At 36.1% G+C, this 21,649-nt stretch overlaps 1 protein-coding gene across 1 annotated transcript in view; it reads right to left on the bottom strand.

Moving 5' to 3' along the window:
* PLA2G4A (phospholipase A2 group IVA) overlaps positions 1-21,649 on the bottom strand; it is a 179,428-nt gene that overhangs the window by 81,119 nt on the left and 76,660 nt on the right. The window contains exons 6-7 of the mRNA XM_069074439.1: positions 8,223-8,260; positions 6,121-6,262 (exon numbers count right to left, since the gene is read on the bottom strand). Coding sequence (XP_068930540.1) covers positions 6,121-6,262; positions 8,223-8,260 — 180 coding nt within the window. The remainder of the gene's footprint in view (positions 1-6,120; positions 6,263-8,222; positions 8,261-21,649) is intronic.

Genomic DNA, 21,649 nt, shown 5'->3' with positions numbered 1-21,649 from the left:
AAATTACCTCTCTACAATGTCTACACACTTCTCTTTATTACAATGAACTACAAAGATTCATGGCTCAAAAAGTTACAGATTCATGGCCATACTGTTTGCTTGGTCTTGTTTAAAGATATTGGCCCAAGTTTGATGAATTTACTTTATGTTCTAAAGGCTCCCTTCTACTGTTGACTTCTTAGTATTCTATGGATAGATTATGACAATTTAAAAATAGCAACAACAACAAAAATGCTCTAATGGGCTAAATATGCAAAATGAGCTATTCATTCTCAGATATGGCCTGTGAGTTCATTTGTTTTGTTGTAGTATACATACTTATCACAGTTATGCCCTCCCAAAAATCAATAAAAAAATTAAAAAGTGAATACGGGGACATACATAGAGCAGTTTTGTTATAACCTTGGTAAATTTAATATATATATATATATATATATGCATCCCTTGACATACATGCATATATATATATTTATATATATATATATATATATATATTTTTTTTTTTTTGCCTTTTTGGAGAGCAATTGGGGTTAAGTAACTTGTCCAAGGTTACATGGCTAGTTTATTTTTGTGTGGGTGGTAAGTGTCTGAGGCTGGAACCGAACTCAGGTCCTCTTGACTCCGGGGCCGGCACTTTGCTCACTGCGCCACCTAGCCACCCCCATATAAATATATTTCTTAAAAACAAACTGTACAAAATAGGTGCTTCTTATTCACATATTTTTCTTATTCTATGTATATTATTTGTTTCTATTCATTAATGACTATTAACAATAATTTTTTGTTTGTTGAAAGTCTTTACTGAATAAATGATTCCTTCTTAGGGAGAAGAAGCCAAATACATTTCAGAACAAGGAAAAGGGAATAAATCCTTTTATTCTTTACTTGACTTTCCCACAAAAACAAGGGTTATTTCCATCATAACAAGTGAATAAATGCCCAACTGTCTCCTTTAGGAAGTACAATACCATTTTATCTACCTGAAATTTAGCTGATGGTAATGTTATCAATTTCAAACTGAGGACTGGACAGTAAATAAAGTATGGAAGCTGCCAAAACTGAAATCATGAAATCCATGCATAAAAAAAACACCATGCACTTTACTTGGAATAATTTAGATCCTCAGCTCTGACTCAATTTATTTTTATTTTATACAAATTTCTAATATATTACTTAATCTGATTCTATTCATAATAAGCAATTCAAATCTGGGGAAAAGGGGTGTTATTTAGGCAAATGAACTGAGAAGAGCAAGAAATGACAATATCATATCAAGGGAAGAAACAGAAAAACCGTAAAAAGCATTAAAAAAAATAGTCAGAATCCATTTAAAGTCAAGACCATATTTTCTTTTTACTTTAATAATGATAATGCTGAATAATTCAGAAAAGATTTACATTTTGCTAAATATATACTATTTTAAGAATCAGGGAAATATATAATTTTTAAAATGTTTCATTCCCAAATAGTTAAAATAGAAAGCACTTTGCTTCTTAAAAAAGGGAACCTACATGTATTGGATAAACTTGGCTATTCAGTACAAATAGTGCCTCAAGTGTCCCAGAGAGTAAAGACTTTTTATTCTGTGTGTCCACTCTACTCTGGGAGAATTTCATCACATAAAAGCACTGAGACAGAAACATTCTCCATTAGGACAAATAGTCCCCAAAATGCCATAAGAATCCAATATCCTTTCCACCTCTCCACTGGGAAAAAATGAAACCGTGAATGCATAGGAATTAAATTACATTTTAAGTATATTTTATAATATGCAAGAGTATTGCATGAATATTTTATAATAGTTACCATAATATTAAAAACATGTTATTCTCATTCTGGTAATAGGTGGTGCTGACTATGTCTATAGTCAACATTTTTGGCAGACAAACAAAGCAGTCTGGATCTAAAAAAAGACTCCATTCCAGCAACCCTTACAAATTCACAAATGTTAGAGACTCGCAGTGCATAGTGGAGACAGAAAAACGTAATTCATTCCACAGGTGCTTTTGCTGTTGAATGAAATAAACTCTGACTAAGCATGAGCTATACACAACTGCTAATTTTCCCCTACTAAATAGAAATTATATTTTGTGCAAAGTAGAATCTTCATTTTCACAGTAAAAGGTGTTTTGTTTGATATTTTATTTTTAATTCTACTTAAGATATATTATGGTTCTACTGGAACATTGGCCAAAACCTTAGATGAGAGGCTTGTAAAGGAATGGAGCATTTGAGTCCAGGAGTCATAAATATGACTCTCAATGCTAGGCCTTGAGGGGAAAAGTAATAAGAATTTAGTTCCGAAAATACTACTTTCGGTTCCAGTGACTTCTTTTTTAAATAAAGACACACAAAATAAGAGGAATGGATGAGTGTTTCTCTGCTTTAAGAAAGCCATTGACTGGAACCAAAAAACAAAAATAAAAAAGGTCCCATGTAAACCAAAATATTTATGGCAGCACTTTTAATTAATAGTAGCAACTACTTTTAGTAGGACTTCCTATTACATCTAGGAAAAAAATACAAACTCTTCTGTTTGGTCTTTAAAGCCCTTTAAATCTAGTTTTAGTCTACCTTTCCAAACTTATGCTTCACTACTTCCTTTCCTTTTGGTCTTGGAACAGTCAAACTGGCTTTCTTGCTGTTCCCTGTACATAGCACTCTGTCTTCTCCATGACTTTGTATAGGCCCTCTCACATGCTCTATCTCTGTCTCTATCATTTGGAATCCCCAGCTTCTTCCACAGCTAAGCTCAATTGTTACTTCCAACACGAGGCCTATCCTAATAAAATTGTTAGCACTCACTTAACCCCCCCCAAAATTACTTTTTTATTAATTTTGTATTTTTTATGTAATTGTCCATGTACATATTAACAGTATCCCAGAGTAGAATATATGTACTTACTAAGGGGAAAAGTAGATAAAGTGCCAGGCCTGGAATCAGGAAGGCCTGAATACAAATGCTGATTCAGATAACTTACTAACTGTGTGACCCTGGGCAAGTCACTTAGTCTTTGTCTACCTCAGTTATGTCAGCTGTAAAATGGGGATAACAATAATAGTACCTACACTGTTGTAAGGATCAAATAAGGTAATATTTCTAAAATACTTGACACAGTTCCCAGTATACTTCATAAATGCTCATTTCCATCCTTTTTCCTTTTTCCTTGAGGGCAGGGACTGTTTTCATTTTTGTCTTTGCGACCCCAGGGAAGGTGCCTGAAACTTAGCCAGTACTTAATTCAATAATTTAATTTAATACAATTCAAATTAATAAGTATTTGCTTATTGATTTGAGTTGTATTGAATCAAATATTCCACCCATTCTTTTAATTGTTCTTCCTAAATGAATCCTCACTTTTAGTTTCCTCTTAGTCTATCCTCCATTGGGAAGAGAATACAGAACTCTATGCTCCCATACACAAGGAGATTATGTCCAGCAAAAAGTCGTCTGATCTTCATTCTCCTTCTTCTCCACCTTTCCAACTCGCTGTTCACTACCTCTCTTAACACTATATTCAGTAGAGACAGAGATAAATTTAGAGATAGACAGGGATGGAAATAGAAATAGAGATGAGATAGGGAGAGAGACAAATTAGAGGGAAAATAGAAATAGAAATGAAAGAGATAGAGATGAGAGAGAGATGGAGATGGAAATCGAAATGAGATAGAAATAGAACTGATAGAGATAGAGAACAGTGGAAGTAGGTATAGCTATAGCTAAAGACATGAAGATAGATATAGATTAAATCAATTAAAATAGATTGAAATACATATTTAGGAAATACATATGAACACACATAAATAGAACATGTATATGTATATATACTGTGCATATACACACATATATCTTCATGTAGAGAAATGTAAAATCAGTATCCTCTGTATATCCAACTGGTTTAACTCCATTGTTGTTCAATTGTTTCTCAGTAGTATCCAACTCTTCGTGACTCCATTTGGGGTTTTCTTGGCAAAGATACCAGAGTGGTTTGTCATTTGCTTCTCCAACTCATTTTACAGATGAGGAAACTGAAGAAAACAAGTTTAAGTGACTTGCCCTGGGACATATAGTTAATAAGTGTCTAAGGATGGATTTGAACTTAAGATGATGAGCCTTCAAATAGAGACCTAGAACTCTATTTACTGTGCTCAGTAATGCTCATGAATATGACTCTTGTGTTGTGTCTTGCTTTTGAACAACACAGGTTAAAACTTGCCCCAATCCTCAGGGCAATGAGGAGTAGTAGACAAATTACTGGATCTGGAGTCAGAAGACCTGAGTTTCAATCTCAACTCTATCAATTACTAGCTGTATTACCTTAGTCAAAACTCTTGAATTTCAGTTTCTTCATTTAGTCACAAAGTTAAAGTTGGAAGTGTTCTCAGAATTCTGTTAATTGAACCCTCTCATTAGACATAAGAGGAAACTGAACCTCAGTATAGCTAATTGACCTACTCAAAGTCTTACAGGAAATGAACATCAGGGATGGGATTTGAACCCAGGTCCTCTGACCTCAGACTCAATGCCCTTTTGCTGTACCATGCTGTCCCATAAAGTGAGGGATTCAGATTAGATAATTTCTTAAGGCTACTTCTAGCTCTAACATTCTGTTTAAACTTCTAAAACTAGGCATTTTATAAACAAAATTTTAAAAAGCCTTTTACACTGAGTCCCAGGACCAAAGAAGAGGACTTCATATAGCACTTGACTTTATGTGACTTGCTTTAGACACTGATAGTGTTATTTTTAAACCTTTTCACCAGATCAGAATTAAGTAATACCTAGGGTCACCGTATATAACAAATACTGGAATGCAGGTGCCATTCCTAGTAGTAATTTTCTTTTTAGACAAAACAACTTCAGAAAATGACTCTGTAGTACATTTATTTAATTGCTAAAGAGCAAAGAAGAAAAAAATCACAAATATTTGCTTACAGTCCTGAGAAGAGATAGAGTCCTGTTAAAGGGAAAGATCCACAAAAGTGAAAAATAGTATCATCTAGCAAAAAGAGCTCTGGACACTGAAATAAGAGGCCTGGGTTTGAATCCTCACTCTAATCATTACTAGTCCTGAAATTATGATCAAATAACAACCTCTCTGAACCCGTTTTCTCATCTGTTAAATGCAGATAGTAATAGTAGTACTGCCTGACTCAGAATTTTATTGTGGGGGAATAAAGGCCTTTCTTAGGAATTACTATGAGGCCTAAAAAAAAGAGAAAGTCTCCAACTTTCCCTCTATAATATGCTAAAATAAATTTAAAAGTTTGTTTGTTTATTTAGACATTTCCATTTTATCTATTGCTGTTTTCCAATATGTAAGTTGGGTATCAAGCAGGATGTTCCAAAGGTCTTAGTGTAATTTAAGCATTAGTAACTTAAAACTGCATTAAGAGTATTGGGACACCCTTTATTTGTCTAAAGGGATGATCCCTTTAATGAGGTAGCTAAGTGGTGCAGTGGATAGAGTGCTGGGTCAGAAGTCTGGAAGGCTCATCTTTCTGACTTCAAATATGGCCTCAGAGACTAGCTGTGTGACCATGGGCAAGTCACTTAACCCTGTTTTTCTGTTTCTTCATCTGTAAAATGAGCTGGAGAAGGAAATGGCAAACCACTCCAGTATCTCTGTCAAGAAAACCTCAAATGAGGTCATGAAGAGTTGAACATGACTGAAATTACTGAATAACAACAACAAAATGTTTCCTTTAGCAGTATGGCTATTGGCTAGACAGCTGGCCTGGTTTCAAACCAGAAAGACCAGGGTTTAAGTCTTACCTTTGATACATATTGGCTGCACAACCCTGGACAAATCACTTTCAGTGCTACAGGAAAATCTCTAAGGTGCTGACCTGTGGGGTAGAGAGAACTTCCTTGCCTGGGAGTTCCTGGCACCAATGAAATCACAGGTCTAGTCCCCATCCCTGTGCTTACTAATTAAGATTGCCAAATAAAATAGTTTCCACTGACAAAGTGTCTACACTTACTTGAAAGCACTAGAGAGATCACATTCTTTATATCACTATCATCCTAGAGTGAAAAATTATGGAGAACATTTCCAATGGTGAACATATTTAAACCTCTTAGAGTTAGTAGTACTTAGTTTAAATGTTTCAACTCACATCACTTGTTGAACACAGGCCTTCACTCTTCTTTGGACCCAGAAGTTTCTTCATATTCTCTTTGATGTTTTCTTTTCGCTGTTGTCTGAAATTTTTTTCCTGATCACACAGAGCCATGCTAAATCGAAGGTCAGGAGAAGAGCTAGGGTGTAAAACAGAGGTCATGAATACCTTTGGGTAAATGAAAAGTGATTTGTCTTTGTTGCCCTTCCATCTCCATTTTATATACCTTCTAAATACCCATTGATGACCACATGTTCTCTGCCCCCTCTTAAATCTTAACTCTTTGGAAAGGATCAAAAGCTCAGTGACTAAATACTAGCTTAAAGTGTTAAAGTATATCCTGCTCTGAGACCTTTACATTTGAATGGACTTCAAAGAAGTTGGAATCTAATGGTAGAATTTTGGGAATCTGCCAGAGAGTAAGATAAGGCAGATATGTTTTAAGGGGCACCAAGACTCAGATCTGTTTGATGTTACACCATATGAGGACAGCAGAAATTTAAGTCAGAAATATTAGATTCAGGTTCCCATTCTACCTCAAACTTACTATATGACCTTAGTCAAGTCATTACATTTAAGAAAATCTCAATATCTTGATCTATAACATAGAGATAATATGTCATGTGACCATCATAGGGTTTCTGTGAGTATCAAATAAGATAACACATGTGAAAATGCTGTGGAAATATTAATAAAGTTATTACTCTTTTTATAGATGAACTATGCATTGGTAATTGGCAATGGACTGACTTGGAATTTCATTAGTACAGGGAATTACCACATGAAGAAATTCCCTTTACCAATACAAGTCAGCACCTTCCTTCTCTGCAACCCTCTAGTATTAGAGGGAGAGTTGATTAGTTTAAGTTGTTAGGGACTTGCCTAGGTACACACAGCCAATAATTGTCAAAGGCAGGACTTAAACCTAAACCTTCCTGGTTCTGTGTCTGACACTGTATCCACTATACCGCATTGCCTTTCATAGAGTGCTTAATAACTCATTTATTTTTTAATAAACTGAGTTATATTAATAATTTTATTTTTAAACATTTAAAAATTATCAGAATGAAAAGCTCTTAGTTATTATAATCTGTTCAATGAATATGTCCAGCTAGCTGAGAGATTCTTATACTCATCACCTCCCATTGCCTGGGACATAATAAGTGCTTAATGCTGACCAACTGACTTTTCATGCAGTATGGAGACTTACAAAAACAATTTTTAAATTAAATCCTCATGCTGATCAAATGACAAGGCTTAGTAAAGAAAAAGGAATGCCTTTGAACAATGCACTATAAGAATGAATGTATGACCACTGACATACATGGCATGAATAGAATAATTGCTAGTTAGAATAATTGAAAAGAAAAAATGACAAGGTTAAACTATTTAGTAAGATGTTTAAGTAAAGAGGGTTATTTATCTCTTCTCTATTTAAGACAGACTGAGCAAGCAATGATTGCTCATAATTTTGAGAATAGCAGTGAAATCTGGTAGGCTTTAGTCCAATTCATTCCCAAAAATAATCCACATAGTACACTCTCAGTGCTTTGCTAGAATGAGCATTAGACCCAGAACATAGTATTAGTGAAGTCAAGGCCTGCTCTACCAGAATTTATTCCATGAACTTGTAATTCTTGTCCTCTGACTTTTTGATCTCCAAGCTACTTTGGTGTAGTAAAAGGCCCCAGGGGCACCTAATCTCTGTGTTCACTTCTGCATTTCTTCACATAGCCTCAACTTTGCAATGGAAAATACACATCCATTTACGTGTGATTTGGTCCTTGGATCAGCTCCAAGGACCACATTTTGTGAAGTCCCGACTTAAACAATTCACTTAGCCACTAAGTAGTTATAAAGCCAACCATAAACATCCAATTTAAATTCATTTTTTTAACCACAGTACTATTCAGGATCAAAAAGAGCCATGTTGTTTTTGGGAAGAAGAAACAAATAAATTAGGAGCCCATTTTGAATATTAAAAGCTAAGTTAATCCATTCCTAAGCAATGATAAAAAAAAACATATAAGATATAGATTTATAATTTAAGCAGATCAATTATTTGAAATATTTTCCTTTAAATTAAAGTTAATACTTACCAGACATCAAGAGCTACTTCCAAGATCATTTCAGTGACCTAAGAAAAGATACATTAGCTTTGTGAGGACTCTTAAAAGACAAATTTATGTCAGATTATTTTAAATTAACTAATAAAAAGTGACATATCTACATGGATCCCTTTAATTGCAAATACTCTCGTTACTATTTTTGTGGTTACTATTGTTTTGTGGAAGAAGTTTACTTTTTGTATAAGTTGAATAACAGCCACTTTGTATGACATTTGGGCATATAAAATGACAACAAGGTCCTCATCAGAGTTATGTGCCTCCCCATTAATAAATGAAATAAAGATTAGAGCAAGTGGGACCTCCAAACATAAGAAAAACAGATGCTTTCTGGAGTATACAGGCCTTGTATGCTGAAGGGAAACCAATTCTGTGATTCCAATTTTTTCCAGACCCCCTTTTGTTCTCTCCAGTAGGACCATTCTTTGGACTGCTCTATTCATATGTGATTTATATATGCCAACACAAAGCAAGAGTCAATATGAATGGGCAGAACCAATGTTGTTTGTCTTTAAGTCTTCCCTGTCCTTATACCATTTAAGAGGACATCCAGGATAAAAATTTGAAGTCAATGCTTGGAAAGTATAGATTGTGTCACTCTTTGTCTTTGTATCTTGAAAGAATAGCCGGGAGCCTGGAATCTAGTAGATATTTATTAAATAAATGCTTTAGGATCACTCACTTGATTGACAAGAACTATTAGAATCCTCTTGCTATCAGGGATAAGCACAAATTTAGGAGGAGCTGTAACCTCACAGCTTAGGTACAATGTTCTCGCATATTTTAAGTGCTTAATAAATGCTTGTTGATGGCTACCCAAGCAACTATGTCCTGAAACTAAGTGAAGTCCTGTACTCCTGAGATCTCTTCTCTTTCTTCCTGGAACATACCATTCAGATGCAATAGGAAAAAAAGTGCACTTGCTGTGAGGCAAAAACAAATTGCTATGCAAATTATTTCCCACACAGGCACATAAACTCCACGTTACCTTTCTTGTACTGTCATGCTATTTAGAATGGTAAGTAACTATGTCTCTCTGAGCTCTAGATTCTTTATGCAGAAGCCATAGAAACCTAAAGCCTAGAAGCTCCACCTTTCCTTGGAATCGTACAAATGTAACAAGAAATGTACCCACTGTACTCTCAGGAAGAAAGAATATTTTGACCCTTGTATTTCAGGAAAAGAAAAGCGTTCCAGGTGTTTTCAGTGACTAACTTTCAGAAGAAGAGTGAAAATAATCGTGAATAATAGAAGTAATCTTATAGACCAATAAGAAATGCATGTGCAATTCAATTCAACAAGCATTTAGCAAGTCTCTCCTATGTGCATGATACCGTGCTTGGTTTGAGGGATGTAAAAAAATAAAAATTACATTTTTAAACTTGAACACACTTGTACAAACAAATGCAAAATAATCTCCAAAGACAGAGAGTATTAACACCTGGAGGTATCAGGAAAGCCTTCATGTAGCAATTTGTGACTCTACTGAAGCAAGAAGAGATGTCAGGCAGAGTTGAGGAAGAAGTGTATCCCAGGCATGGAAAGAACCTTGCAAACTCACAGATATAAGACATGGAATGGTATTTAAAGAGAAAAGCAAGTGAGAAGTTAAGCTAGGCAATGAAAGGAGTAATGTAAATTGAGAGTTAGAAACCACTTCAAGAAGGCCTTCATCAAGGAGTGAGTCAATCATTCTGTCCCAAGGAGGAGGATCCGATGTGTCTTTATACTCTACAAAAGATGTCACCCTTTGCTTTGTTAATATACTCAACAAAAATTCCATCATTTCCAACCAAAATTTTGGATAGAGACTGGATCTATGATTTCCTCAGTTAGAAAAATGTCTTCTACAAGCTCAAGTCAGGATCTTCTCTGCAACTTTTATATTCTTAGACAGTTGCCTGGTGCACAGAGAGGTTGAGGAACTTGTCCACACAGTCAGCATGTGTCAGAGGACTTGAACCTAGTTCCTATAGACTCTGAGGATAACTTGTTGCCTACAATATCATGTTGTCTCTCACAAACAAATTTCAACTCAATTAAGCAAATACTTATTTTAAACCTAAGTCCAAGCATCTGTGCTTAGCCCTAAATTACTCATTCTATGAGGGAAGGGAAAACAAGGCAAGGAAAATAGGTATATAACAATTACTAATCACTTTACAAATATCTTGATAATTTAATTCTCACAACAACCTTGTGAGACAGAGGAAACTAAGGTAACAGAGGTTAAATGTCTTGTCCAATATCACATAGCTAGTCAGTGTATGAAGCCAAATTTGAACTCAGGTCTCCCCAAGTTCTATCACTCTATCCATCATGCCACCTATCTGCCTCTATGATTTTCCCTTCTGTGTAGAAATAAAGAATGGCTAACATAATACTTCATATAAGTATGCTTATCTAACCTTGAAAATAATAGTATTTTCATTTAACAACCTGTTTTTACAAATTATTTTCCTTATAAATATACAATCTTCATTTTTTAAAGAGGAAAGTGAATCTCAAAGAAATTAAGTGATTTATTCAATAGCACAAGGCTAATTAAGTGTCAGAGTTAGAATTGAATTCAAGTCTTAATTTCAAGTTTATGGTACTTCCTACCATGCCATGCTAAAGATAGATAGACAGACAGACAGACAGACAGACAGATAGATAGATAGATAGATAGATAGAGACATAGACATATACAGATTCATAGGAAGACATAAATATAAACAATATAAATATATGCATTTTTTAAAGTGTTATTGTAAACTCTTTTGGCAGCAAGGTAGCACAGTGGATGGAGTGCATTTCCTGAAGTCAAGAAGATATATATTCCAATCTGCCCTCAGACACTTTCTAGCTCTATGATCCTGGGCAAAGCACTTAACCTCTGCCTGTCTCAAGTCCCTTGATTGTGAAGTGGAGATAATAATTTCCCACAGGGTTATTGTGAAGATCAAATGTGATATTTATTTTAAAAAACATTTAGTACAGTGCTTAACACAAAGTAGGCACTGAAAAAATGTTTATTCCCTCCCTCCTTTGTCCTTTTGATTTTTCATCTCTAGGGGAAATTATCTACATATATAACTGACCAAGAGCATGGCTCAAGAAAATGAAAACGAGAAATAATATTATGTGACAACTGTGACATGATCACCTCCTCCTGAGGCCATTGAATTGTATGGCTCAAGGACTGCCTTACTGCAGCGGTAATAACTCCACTTACTCCCTCAGTGAACTCCAAAATCAACAAAGGGAAGTAGAATCTATTGGAAGTATATATACATATATATATATATATATAGGAAGTACATTCTCCCCTTGTGGCTCTTCCTCTGATTAACTGGCTCCTCTCAAAACCTCCATTTTAAGGAAAGTACCCAAGCCAGGTATGTCTTCTTTCCTTTCTGTGCTCCACTTTTTAATCTCTGTATATCTTTCTCCACCATATCTATGCTTAGCTACCCTCTTCCACCACCTCTTCCATAAGAACACAGCACCTTTTATGTATCATCATCTCCCTTTAGAATATAAGCTTCTTGACGGCAGGCAATGTCTTTCTTTAAGTAAGCACCCCCGCATGCCCCCTTCAATTGCCCAACCAGATTTTCAAGAGTGTCTAGAGGACATTTTAACTACATGTACCTATGACTCATGGGAAAGGCATAAGGATACATCTGGCACTCTGTTTCAGGTACATAGACTAAGAACAAGTTGGGGGGGAAGAAATAAGATGAGATAGTAATTTTATCTCAAGTCACCATCTTAGTGGGATGCAAAATATTTTGGATCATTTATCCTTATAGATCTTTGTTCCTATCTCTGCTCAAAGAAGAAGGGTTTACCCACAATGCTGGACTATGATTCTATCACTATCACAGAGTCATGGATTCAGGAAAGTGCTGATTGTGGCCTCTGCTTCTTTAAGTAATTCTTGTCACTAGATGAACCTGTCTCTGAAATATCAGCTGCCAAAACCCCAGTCTGGGCTACTCTCATTCCCCTGAGACAAGCTTGATCATCTGAATTTCAAAGTCAGTTGAATTAAGAAGTGAACATGGATTCCAAACATAAAATTGTGTATCTTCTCTCCTATCAGAGGACTTCTTCCCTGTTGCAAGCAAGGAATCACCAACTATCCACATAATAGGCATTTAATAAATGTTACTTGACTGACTGACCCTGGGCAAGTCATTTAACCTTCATCTGCCTTGATTTCCTCAATTGTATAATGCAATAACACTAGCATCTCCTTCCTCAAGTAATTGTTGTGAGGATAAAATGCCACAATATTTGTAAGGCACTTTGCAAACTTTAAATCACTATATAAATGCTAGCTATTATTACCAAGAATTATAGTAAGGGATGAGAATAAACTACCCTCTGAGGATCATAAGCCAGGATCATTAGAAACCATTTTCCCATGTTCTCTCAATCATTTTGTGCCCAAGGGCACAAAGAAAAATGCTAATTCAAAGACATAAGAAGGTAATCAAGAGCACAGGATATATCCCTCCCCTCACCTGAAGTTTCTGTGTCTCTACAAAATTACGTGAGGGATACTAGAATTTTGCATATATTTATTATAAGCTTCATGATAAAAATCAGCACTCAATATATCTCTGAATGATTACTCTGCCATTACAGGTAAGCATTCACAAAGGCATTTATATCATCTTCACAGGAACAGTTTATGCAGGAAACAGTAAAATATGCTACTTTGTTGACTGGTTTGTCTATAATACATTTATGTCATATCATATGTGTATATCTGAGTGATAAATATAATAAATATGCAAATAAGCATAAAAATTAAAAAAAAAACTAATAGGCCCTATAGCAATAGCAAACTATACCATTAGTGTATAAGCCAATATAGATAGCAAAAAAATAGAAAAAATAGAAAAAACTGAAGAATATGCCAATGTATGCAATTGCATCCAAAGCACATATTATATGCACATGGAATAAAATTGTCATCTGTCCAGTCTGTATTTCAACAGTATCCATTATTTCTCTGGAGGCAGGTATTATGCTTCATCATTAGTCTTTTGGAATTGTCTTGGATCATTGTATTGCTGAAAATAGCTAAGTCATTGACAATTCTTCATTGTACAATATTGCTCTTATTGGGTACAACATTCTCCTGGTTCTTCTCACTTCACAGTCTAACTATGTCTACTTTTACTGCAACATGATAATTTAGTTGGGTCACGGGTCAGCTAGTTGGGTCATAGCCAATAGAGCTATCAGCAATCTCAGACATTATGGATTGTCTTTTTATCCTGGAGGTATCCACACTGGTTAGGAAAGAAACTGCCTCCCCAAGTGTGGATCAAAATCTCCTTTCAGTCCAAGGCTATCAGTGGTTTACAATACATAGTATCTTCTGAAACATCATCTTCTGAACTATTGTTTTAGCTCAAACAGTCTATTATTCGTTGACTTTCTCTCATAATCTGGTTAGGTGACTGTGGGTCAATGTTGTTCAGTGGTTTTATTTGTGTCCAACTCTCCATCACCCCATGTTGAAGTTTACTTGTCTAAGATACTGGAGTGGGTTGCCATTTCCTTCTCCAGTTCATTCTACAGATGAAGAACTGATGCAAACAGGGTAAAATGACTTGCCTAGAGTAACATGGTTAGTAAGCATCTGAGGTAGGATTTGAATTTAAGATAAATCTTCTTGATTTCAAGCCCAACACCTTATGCATTGTGCCACTAAACTTCCCCATAACAGTGTCTGGCACATTTTTGTTTCAGTCATTTCTAACTTTTCATGACCCCATTTGGGATTTTCTTAGCAAAGACAGTGGAGTAGTTTGCCATTTCATTCTCTGACTCATTTTACAGATGAGGAAAGTGAGACAAACAGGATTAAGTGACTTGCCCAGGGTCACATAGTTAGTGTCTATCTACTGTGCCACCTAGCTGGATCAATATCTTCCTATTTACCAGGGAGCCAACTTAACTCCCTTATTTGCAAGAAGTATTCATGACCAATTGTCTTTCAGTCTAGACATGTACACACACACACACACACATACACACACACACACACACACACAATTGCCTAGTCATTCAGCTATTCGAGAAGAGGTGACTTTTCATCAAACTGCTGTCTTGTCCTCTGAACACAAACATTTCTTAGCAACCATCACTTGCTGAAATTTTAGATAATATGCTTAAGCATCATCACACAATCATTTGTTCCTGTTATGAAGTCATGGGCTAGTTGGTAACTTTGTTTCAGTCAATTCCTAGAAAAGAGATAATTTGTGCATGAGTCTTCACTCCTTGCTAAAATAAAACATGAACCACAAACTTGACAGAAGCTCAGCAAAGCTGTAATTTGTCAATTGACATCTTCAGACCAGAATTCTCTAGTTTACTCAACCCTTTAATCATTTGTTCTTCACATTCTTTCAGTTTTTCCCCCAAATACAATGAGAATATCTCCACCAACAGTTCTGTGAAGTTAATTTTGTCAACTTCTTTTTCCATAATGCATTGAAAAAATAGCATGAAGGATGTCTTAATGAAAATACTCAAAATGGTCAAAGTTCATCAGAGCAGATTAAAGCTTTCTCCTCCTCCTCCTCCTGGATTTTTCTTTACCATAGGGATCTGAGAATATACACTTGAGGAAGGCAATTTGACCTATAGAAAAGTAGAATTAACTGCCTCAGGAAGCATAGCGCTCCCTCCTAGTAGCAGTCATCCATAGAATGCTAAATAACCATTAATTCAGCACCTCTTAGGAAGGATTATTGTGCAGGTTACAGTCAGTTAGGTGGCAGAGATGGGATAGAGTGCCCAACCTGGAGTCAAACATCTTCCTGAGTTCAAATCTGACCTCAGACAGTTAACTAGCTGTGTGACCCTGGGCAAGTAACTTAACCATGTTTTCCCCAGTTTCCTCATCTGTAAAATGATCTTGAAAAGGACATGGCATACTAATTATCTTTGTCATGAAAACTCCAAATGAAGTCACAAACAGAAGGACCTGATTGACACAACTGAACAATGAGGGGTTTTATTAGAAGGCATCTGGGGTTTCATCCAAGTAACAGATTCTATCATGAATATTTTTCCTAATTTCAAATCATTTCCTCACTCATGTTTTCAGGGGAAAAGGTAAGAAGCTAGTCCTTGGGGCCACTAGGCGGTGCAGTGAATTGAGAACTGGCCCTGGAGTCAGAAGGACCTGAGTTCAAATACAGCCTCATACACTTAACATTTACTAGCCATGTAAACTTGGGCAAGTCACTTAACCCCATTTGCCCTGCCTTCCCCCTCCAAAAAACAAACAAACGAAAAAGAAGTTAGTCCTTATTTTTCACAAGACAACCATAAATAAATTCTTCTACTTCCTTAAATGTAACTACCTCCAACAAGTTCTGGCTTTCTTTTTAGACCCTATTTTCTGTAATTTAATTATTTTCTTTCATCTTATGAAGAAATATTTAAAGCTCCTTCAGGTATTCACTATCTGAAAATTGTTCAGCTCTAAAAGAGGTAAGAGAATTCCAAAATTATCAAAGTTTTACAACTGCGTTAATATACTTGTCATAAAAGACTCTTTTGGGGGTCCACTTTTACGATCCCCAGACAATAACACTAGTCTCTTTTATTATTTCAGTTATGAACTACACACCAAGACAATATCTCTGTCTTGTTCACATCCTGACCTAGGATCCCCTGTAATATCCTGAAAATCAGTCATAGTTCATTTGTTTTCTTTACATTTCTTCTATACTGTCTACAGCTTATTCTCATTAACTTACAGAAAAGGTGGACAGGAAGTTTTTAATCATTACTCATGAAATATTTTATTTATGTAATCATCCTTAGACTAAGCATAAGTAGAATTTGCATTCAACCTTCACCTTCAAATTTTCCGTATAAAAGAAAGTCTCTGCCCTACCTCTTCAAAGGAAATCACTATATGAGTCAGTCTTATTTCTGAATCACAGTTAAACAGCTATGAAAGAAAATAAACAGAAGGAGGCAGACATCCCAGAACTCAACAGATATGTGCATTTTTAAACAATAATACTAGAGGGTATTCTAACACACTTGGCAATGTTAAATTAGTATGATTTCTTCACCAAACCAGACTCATTTCATCAAGAAAAGTTAGGGTCACAGAGTTCCTCCCTCTGAGGAACTTCAAAGGCTGGGTATTTTTTGGTTCTTTTGAAGTAAATAAAATGTGATGATTTCTGCCTTTCTATTATGCTGCTTTGTTTCAAAGGAGAAAAAATAACACAAACTTCTCAAACATACCCTATTCTGAAGTGACAGCTTCTCCAAAGTGGTCTGCTATGACAAACATAATTAACATCCTCTAGAACTTGAATACAAGGCATTTCTGAATTTAATTGCTTGCTTTATGATATGCACTGGCCATGGCTTGACTCAACTGATGAGTCTGTGGCACAAAATGACTTTTGAAGTTGTGAGCTGCCCCTCAATGGAATTTGTCAAGCAAAAACTAGACAACTATTTATTAGGTGAGTTATCATAGTGAGAAATCATTCTTGGTGTTAGTTGGGTTTATGGTCGTTATGATCTCTTCCACTTTGGAGACTGTGTACTATATGATTAGATTGTACAAAACCTTCCCCAGCCTGCCCAGTCAGGAGTGGTCTCTCCCAGTTTTGAACTCTCATAGTTCCCTGTGAAAAATACAAAGATAAAATAGGACAAAGTCCTTACCTGTATGAACTTTTAAAGTTAAGCAATTTACTGTCTACCTCTTTCATATCATCATTCTCTTGGAAGCTTTGGTGCAGGAGTTCTGACTTTGCTGTCTTCCTCCTGTTCCATGCTTTGATCCTTTTTGTCCCAAAAATAGGAGTGTAAAGTTGTATTGCTCTGCTTGCTTTGCTTCCTTTGCTTGCACATGTTGCCACTCAATTACTTGACTTTTGAGCTTTTTGCCACAGTAGGACTCTGCTACCAGACAGGGGAGCTTTGTCCCAATCGCTGGGGTTTTCACAGCTGCAGGAGCTTGTGTGCCCTCTCTGAGCCTCCACACACTCTGGCAAGCTGGTCACACACCCCAGACCACAATCTAGATCCAAGTAGATTAAAGCAAGAGTGATTACCCCTCAGACTGGTCACTTGGTCCCCCTATAGTCTGCAAGCCAGGAGCTGAAGCAGCCACATGGCAGCAGCTGCACGGACTCAGTGCCTCAGTGGCTTCTCCCTCCAGGGGGTAAAGGCTGGACCGCACTCCCAAACTCCCTGTTCCCAAAGTCCACACTGCACTGACCTCTCACTTTGTCCTTAGCATCTATGTGTTGATAATTCTGAAAACCACCACAGCTGCCGGTGATCTGAAGACCCTCCAGCCAGCAGCTGGCTGTGGACACACTGAGGCTAAAACCTCAGGCTCATGTGGGGCTGGGCTTGGCTCCCAGAGTGCTGTGCTCGCCCTTTTCTGCCGGCCTACTGGACTGTCTTCAGTGGGAGGTTAGCTTCTCTCTGTCATTTTGTAGGTTCTGTAGCTCCAAAGTTTGTTTAGAGTCATTTTTTACATGAATTGGAGGAGGTGGAAGCCGGAGCTGCATGGAAGTCCTGTTTCTACTCTGCCATTTTGACTCCGCCCCTTCCATATCATCATTCTCAAAGAACCTACTTTGCATTTTTATTATAACATCACATCCTTCATCACCAACATACCCTGATCTTCCACTATTTTCATTCTCTTTTCACTAGCCCTCTTGGCCACTTTACTTGCCTCAATACACATGGCCCAACATTCAATGAGCCAATTGTCACCAGTCTAGAATTCTTTATCCCCTTGACCTTTTAGTGTAATTGTCCTATTGAGTATATATCTCAAGTAATTACCATGCCCACTTTCTCCTTCAAACTTTCCCAATTGCAATCTATTCTATACATTGTCAGATTAATCTTCCTAAGGCATAGATGTGGTCAGGTCACCCAAACACTTAAAAACCTTCAATAATTGTCCATTACCTACTTTCACCTGGAATTAAAGGCCCAATATAATCTTTTCATTTCATCTCATACTATATACATTTCACTCTGTCTCATCTCACTCCATTCACATATTCTATGTGCCAGTTAATCAAGAATACCATCAACCTCCTAAACAAATCATGAATACTATCCTGTTACTGTGAATTACTCTATACCTAGAATGCTCCCAACTTTTCTCTAATAAAAAGCCTTCCCGTGTTCAAGAGCCTGACTCAAATGCCACTTCACAGATCCCCCTCTGATCCTTGCAGTTAAAAGGCATCTCTCCTTCTTTTGAAGTCTTAGCATATATCCTCTTAACTCCTCTCAAGACCTTAGAATTAAGTCTATGTAGTTTGTCTCCTATACCTGATTAAACTTTTCAAGGGTATATATCTTTATATCTCCCTCAACACCAAGCAGTGCTATGCAAATAGCATATGGTTAATAATCACATATCCTTTTGCAATCCCTTACAAGAATTTAATATTGCTGTGGTACTTTCTCCTCATTGACCAATTAAACAATCTTTAAAGATTTCCTCAGGATTCAAAGTTATTGCTCTTCAAATCAACATGGTGATTAGCTTCTCCAAACTGAATGAAACTAGCCACTCAAGGAAAAACATTACTCTGTTACTTAAACCTTTTCCAGACTGACAGGATGTGTCTTATTCTAAATGCTCTAGCATAGTTGTTGAAAAACCAAATGTATCACAATTCAATTATGAAATATCAGTAGAACACTTCATCTGTTGATGATAACAGACTTCTTTTCTAAGAAGAAATTGGCCAAGAGAAAGGGAAGTTTTCAAGAATAAAAATCTAGGGAGCGGCCAGGTAGCACAGCGAGTAAGAGCACCAGGTCCAGTGTCAGGATGACCTGGGGATCAAATCCAGGCTCAGATACTTAGCACCACACCCAGAAATAACTGGCCGTGTAACCTTGAGCAAGTTACTTAACCCCGATTGCTTCAAAAAAAAAAGAATAAAAATCTAAAGATACAAACAGAAGTAATTCTTATTAAATGGGGGTACTTTTTAACAGATCATTATGTCTATATAAGAAACTCATCTATCAACTCAGACATTTTAAAAAGAAATGCACAGAAGAGAAGTAAAGGTAAATAACTGAGGGTGGATACAAAAGAGTAGACCACTTATTTAAGAACAGTATCAGTAGTTCAAAATACTAGAATGAACTAAGGCTAATGGTGAATGCTAATGACCAAAAAGGGAGTTCTTTAGTTATACTGGGTTCAAGAGAAGGATCAAAGAAGGATTAAGACCATTGCTCAGGATAGATGAGAAGATTACATTGGCAAATGGTGAGAATACTAAATTACACAGTTATTTTTTTGTTTCTTTTTTAAATAAAAGGAAAAGGATCATAGTACTCAAAAAAGTATAAATGTCATGATTTTCAAAAAGAAACAGAGAATGATAAAATTGGTAGACTCAGTCAATTTGACTTTAATTTCTAGTAAAATTCTAGAACACATTTTTGCATGGATTTTTTTTTTTGAGTTCTTAGAAAGGGATAGGAAAGGCTAATATTACTTCATCAAGAACAGGTTATACCAGAATGTAAGGGTGAGTAAATGGGTTAAACTTGCAAGAAGAATGAAAAAAAACAGAGGATGATATGAAGAAAGGGGGAGGCTTGTCTAGGAGCCTGCTAACATATACATGAGTGTTTTTGTTTGTCTATTTTATTCCAGATATGTGATTTCATTGATTTAAGGAACTTCTGATGAAGAAAACTCTTAAATTCCTATAACCACACAGAGCACAACTCACTTTGTAACTTAGTCTGACAAAGCTGTCTAGCACACTGACAGGTTAACAGATTTGCCAAGGTTCACATAACCAGTACACATCAGATGTAGGATTTGAACCCAGATATCTCAGTCTATGCGTCACCTTCCTATCCACTGTCACATTGCCTCCATTTCTCTTGTTACATAGAAAGAAAAGAAAACACCTCCACCCTCTCATGATATACTAATAATAACAAAGTTATTTAGCTATCTTTAAAGTGCTATATAACTATAACGCATCTACCTTTAGTTTTTCTTATTGTCATGGCTCTCCCTTGGTTTCAATATCGCAAAGTATAATTCATGACTATCCTTTGCATTTATTTTTGGTTACAGACCCCCTCATTTTGTGTCACCCTAGTATGATCATTTTGAATCAACTTATTTATTAGTTCAGGAGAAACAACAACACAGTTTGGCAAGTCAAAATTTCAGTTTAGTTTCTATGGCAACAGAAAGTTGCATGATATAAATAGGAGTAGGATCCTAGGTAGGGAAAAGCAACTGGAAATGTAGCGAGTTGGTCATGTAGAAAGAATGAAAGGTGATACATGGGAAATGGAATGCTTTTCTGTGATCTAGAAAATAACAAATGAACCAGAAGGTCCCTAGAATGTGGCATACACCATTTGTAAACGGTTTATGAAGAAAAAAATGGACAAAAATGGTACCCAGTGAGGTACAATCTGTAATCTAATATGTAATTGAATCAATTGACTGTCATCTGTACTGATAAAAGGAGCACCAAGCCAATGAGATCATTAATCATCCACTTAAGCCATCTAAATCAACTAAGCATTGTAAGACGTTTTGAGTTTTTTTTAATTTTCGTAATGTTTTATGAATAGTTTTATGGCATTGAGCATATATGACCATATAACAACTGAACTGTTAGAGGAGATAATCTAATCCAAACCCATCCCCTTTATAGATGAGAACACTGAGGGTTAAAAAGAAGTGATTTTCCCTAGGTCAAACAGGTAGCAAGTGGAAGAGTCAGAACTATAGCCCAGATCTCTTTAGTCCATCTCTTGGGCTCTTCCTCCTGAACCACACTGCCTCAATAATTCTACCTAGCATTATCTTGCCACATTTTCCCACTCTCCTTAAAATCTACCCACATCATTTGAACTTCATTTCAATCACCTGGAAAGATCTGTATTTTAACATAAGGAGAACCTGAGGCATAGAGAGGTTTTGTGATCTGCCCGTGGTCACACACTGAATGAGTTAAGAAAAGACCAAGGGCTGTTTCTCCTTGATGCTCCCATACTATTCACTATTTTCCCCACTATCCCAAAACAGCAATACAAAAGTTGTTATTAAAGTCCAAAAAGAGGTCCCAAGAGCAAAATTATGCAGTAAGACCCTTTGAGAAAACTACTTTTTCAAACAGATAAAAGAAAATAATTATGTAACCTACTTTAAATTCAGGAATGTTGAAAATATTTCTTTTCAGCCTCAGGGATTACACTCCCAAGGACAGGAAATAGTAGGAGATAAGGAAATAGATTTTTTTAAAATTTATCTTCCTTTACAATTAGTATCTATATGTCATAGAGTTCAGAATAACATCAAATTTCAGGAGAACCCAACT

The sequence above is a fragment of the Petaurus breviceps genome, unplaced genomic scaffold (genome assembly GCF_028583685.1).
Source record: "Petaurus breviceps papuanus isolate PSGF00001 unplaced genomic scaffold, PetGlider_PUasm1.0 90895, whole genome shotgun sequence".
Classification (NCBI taxonomy): domain Eukaryota; kingdom Metazoa; phylum Chordata; class Mammalia; order Diprotodontia; family Petauridae; genus Petaurus; species Petaurus breviceps.
This window is presented reverse-complemented; position numbering and strand designations above follow the sequence as displayed.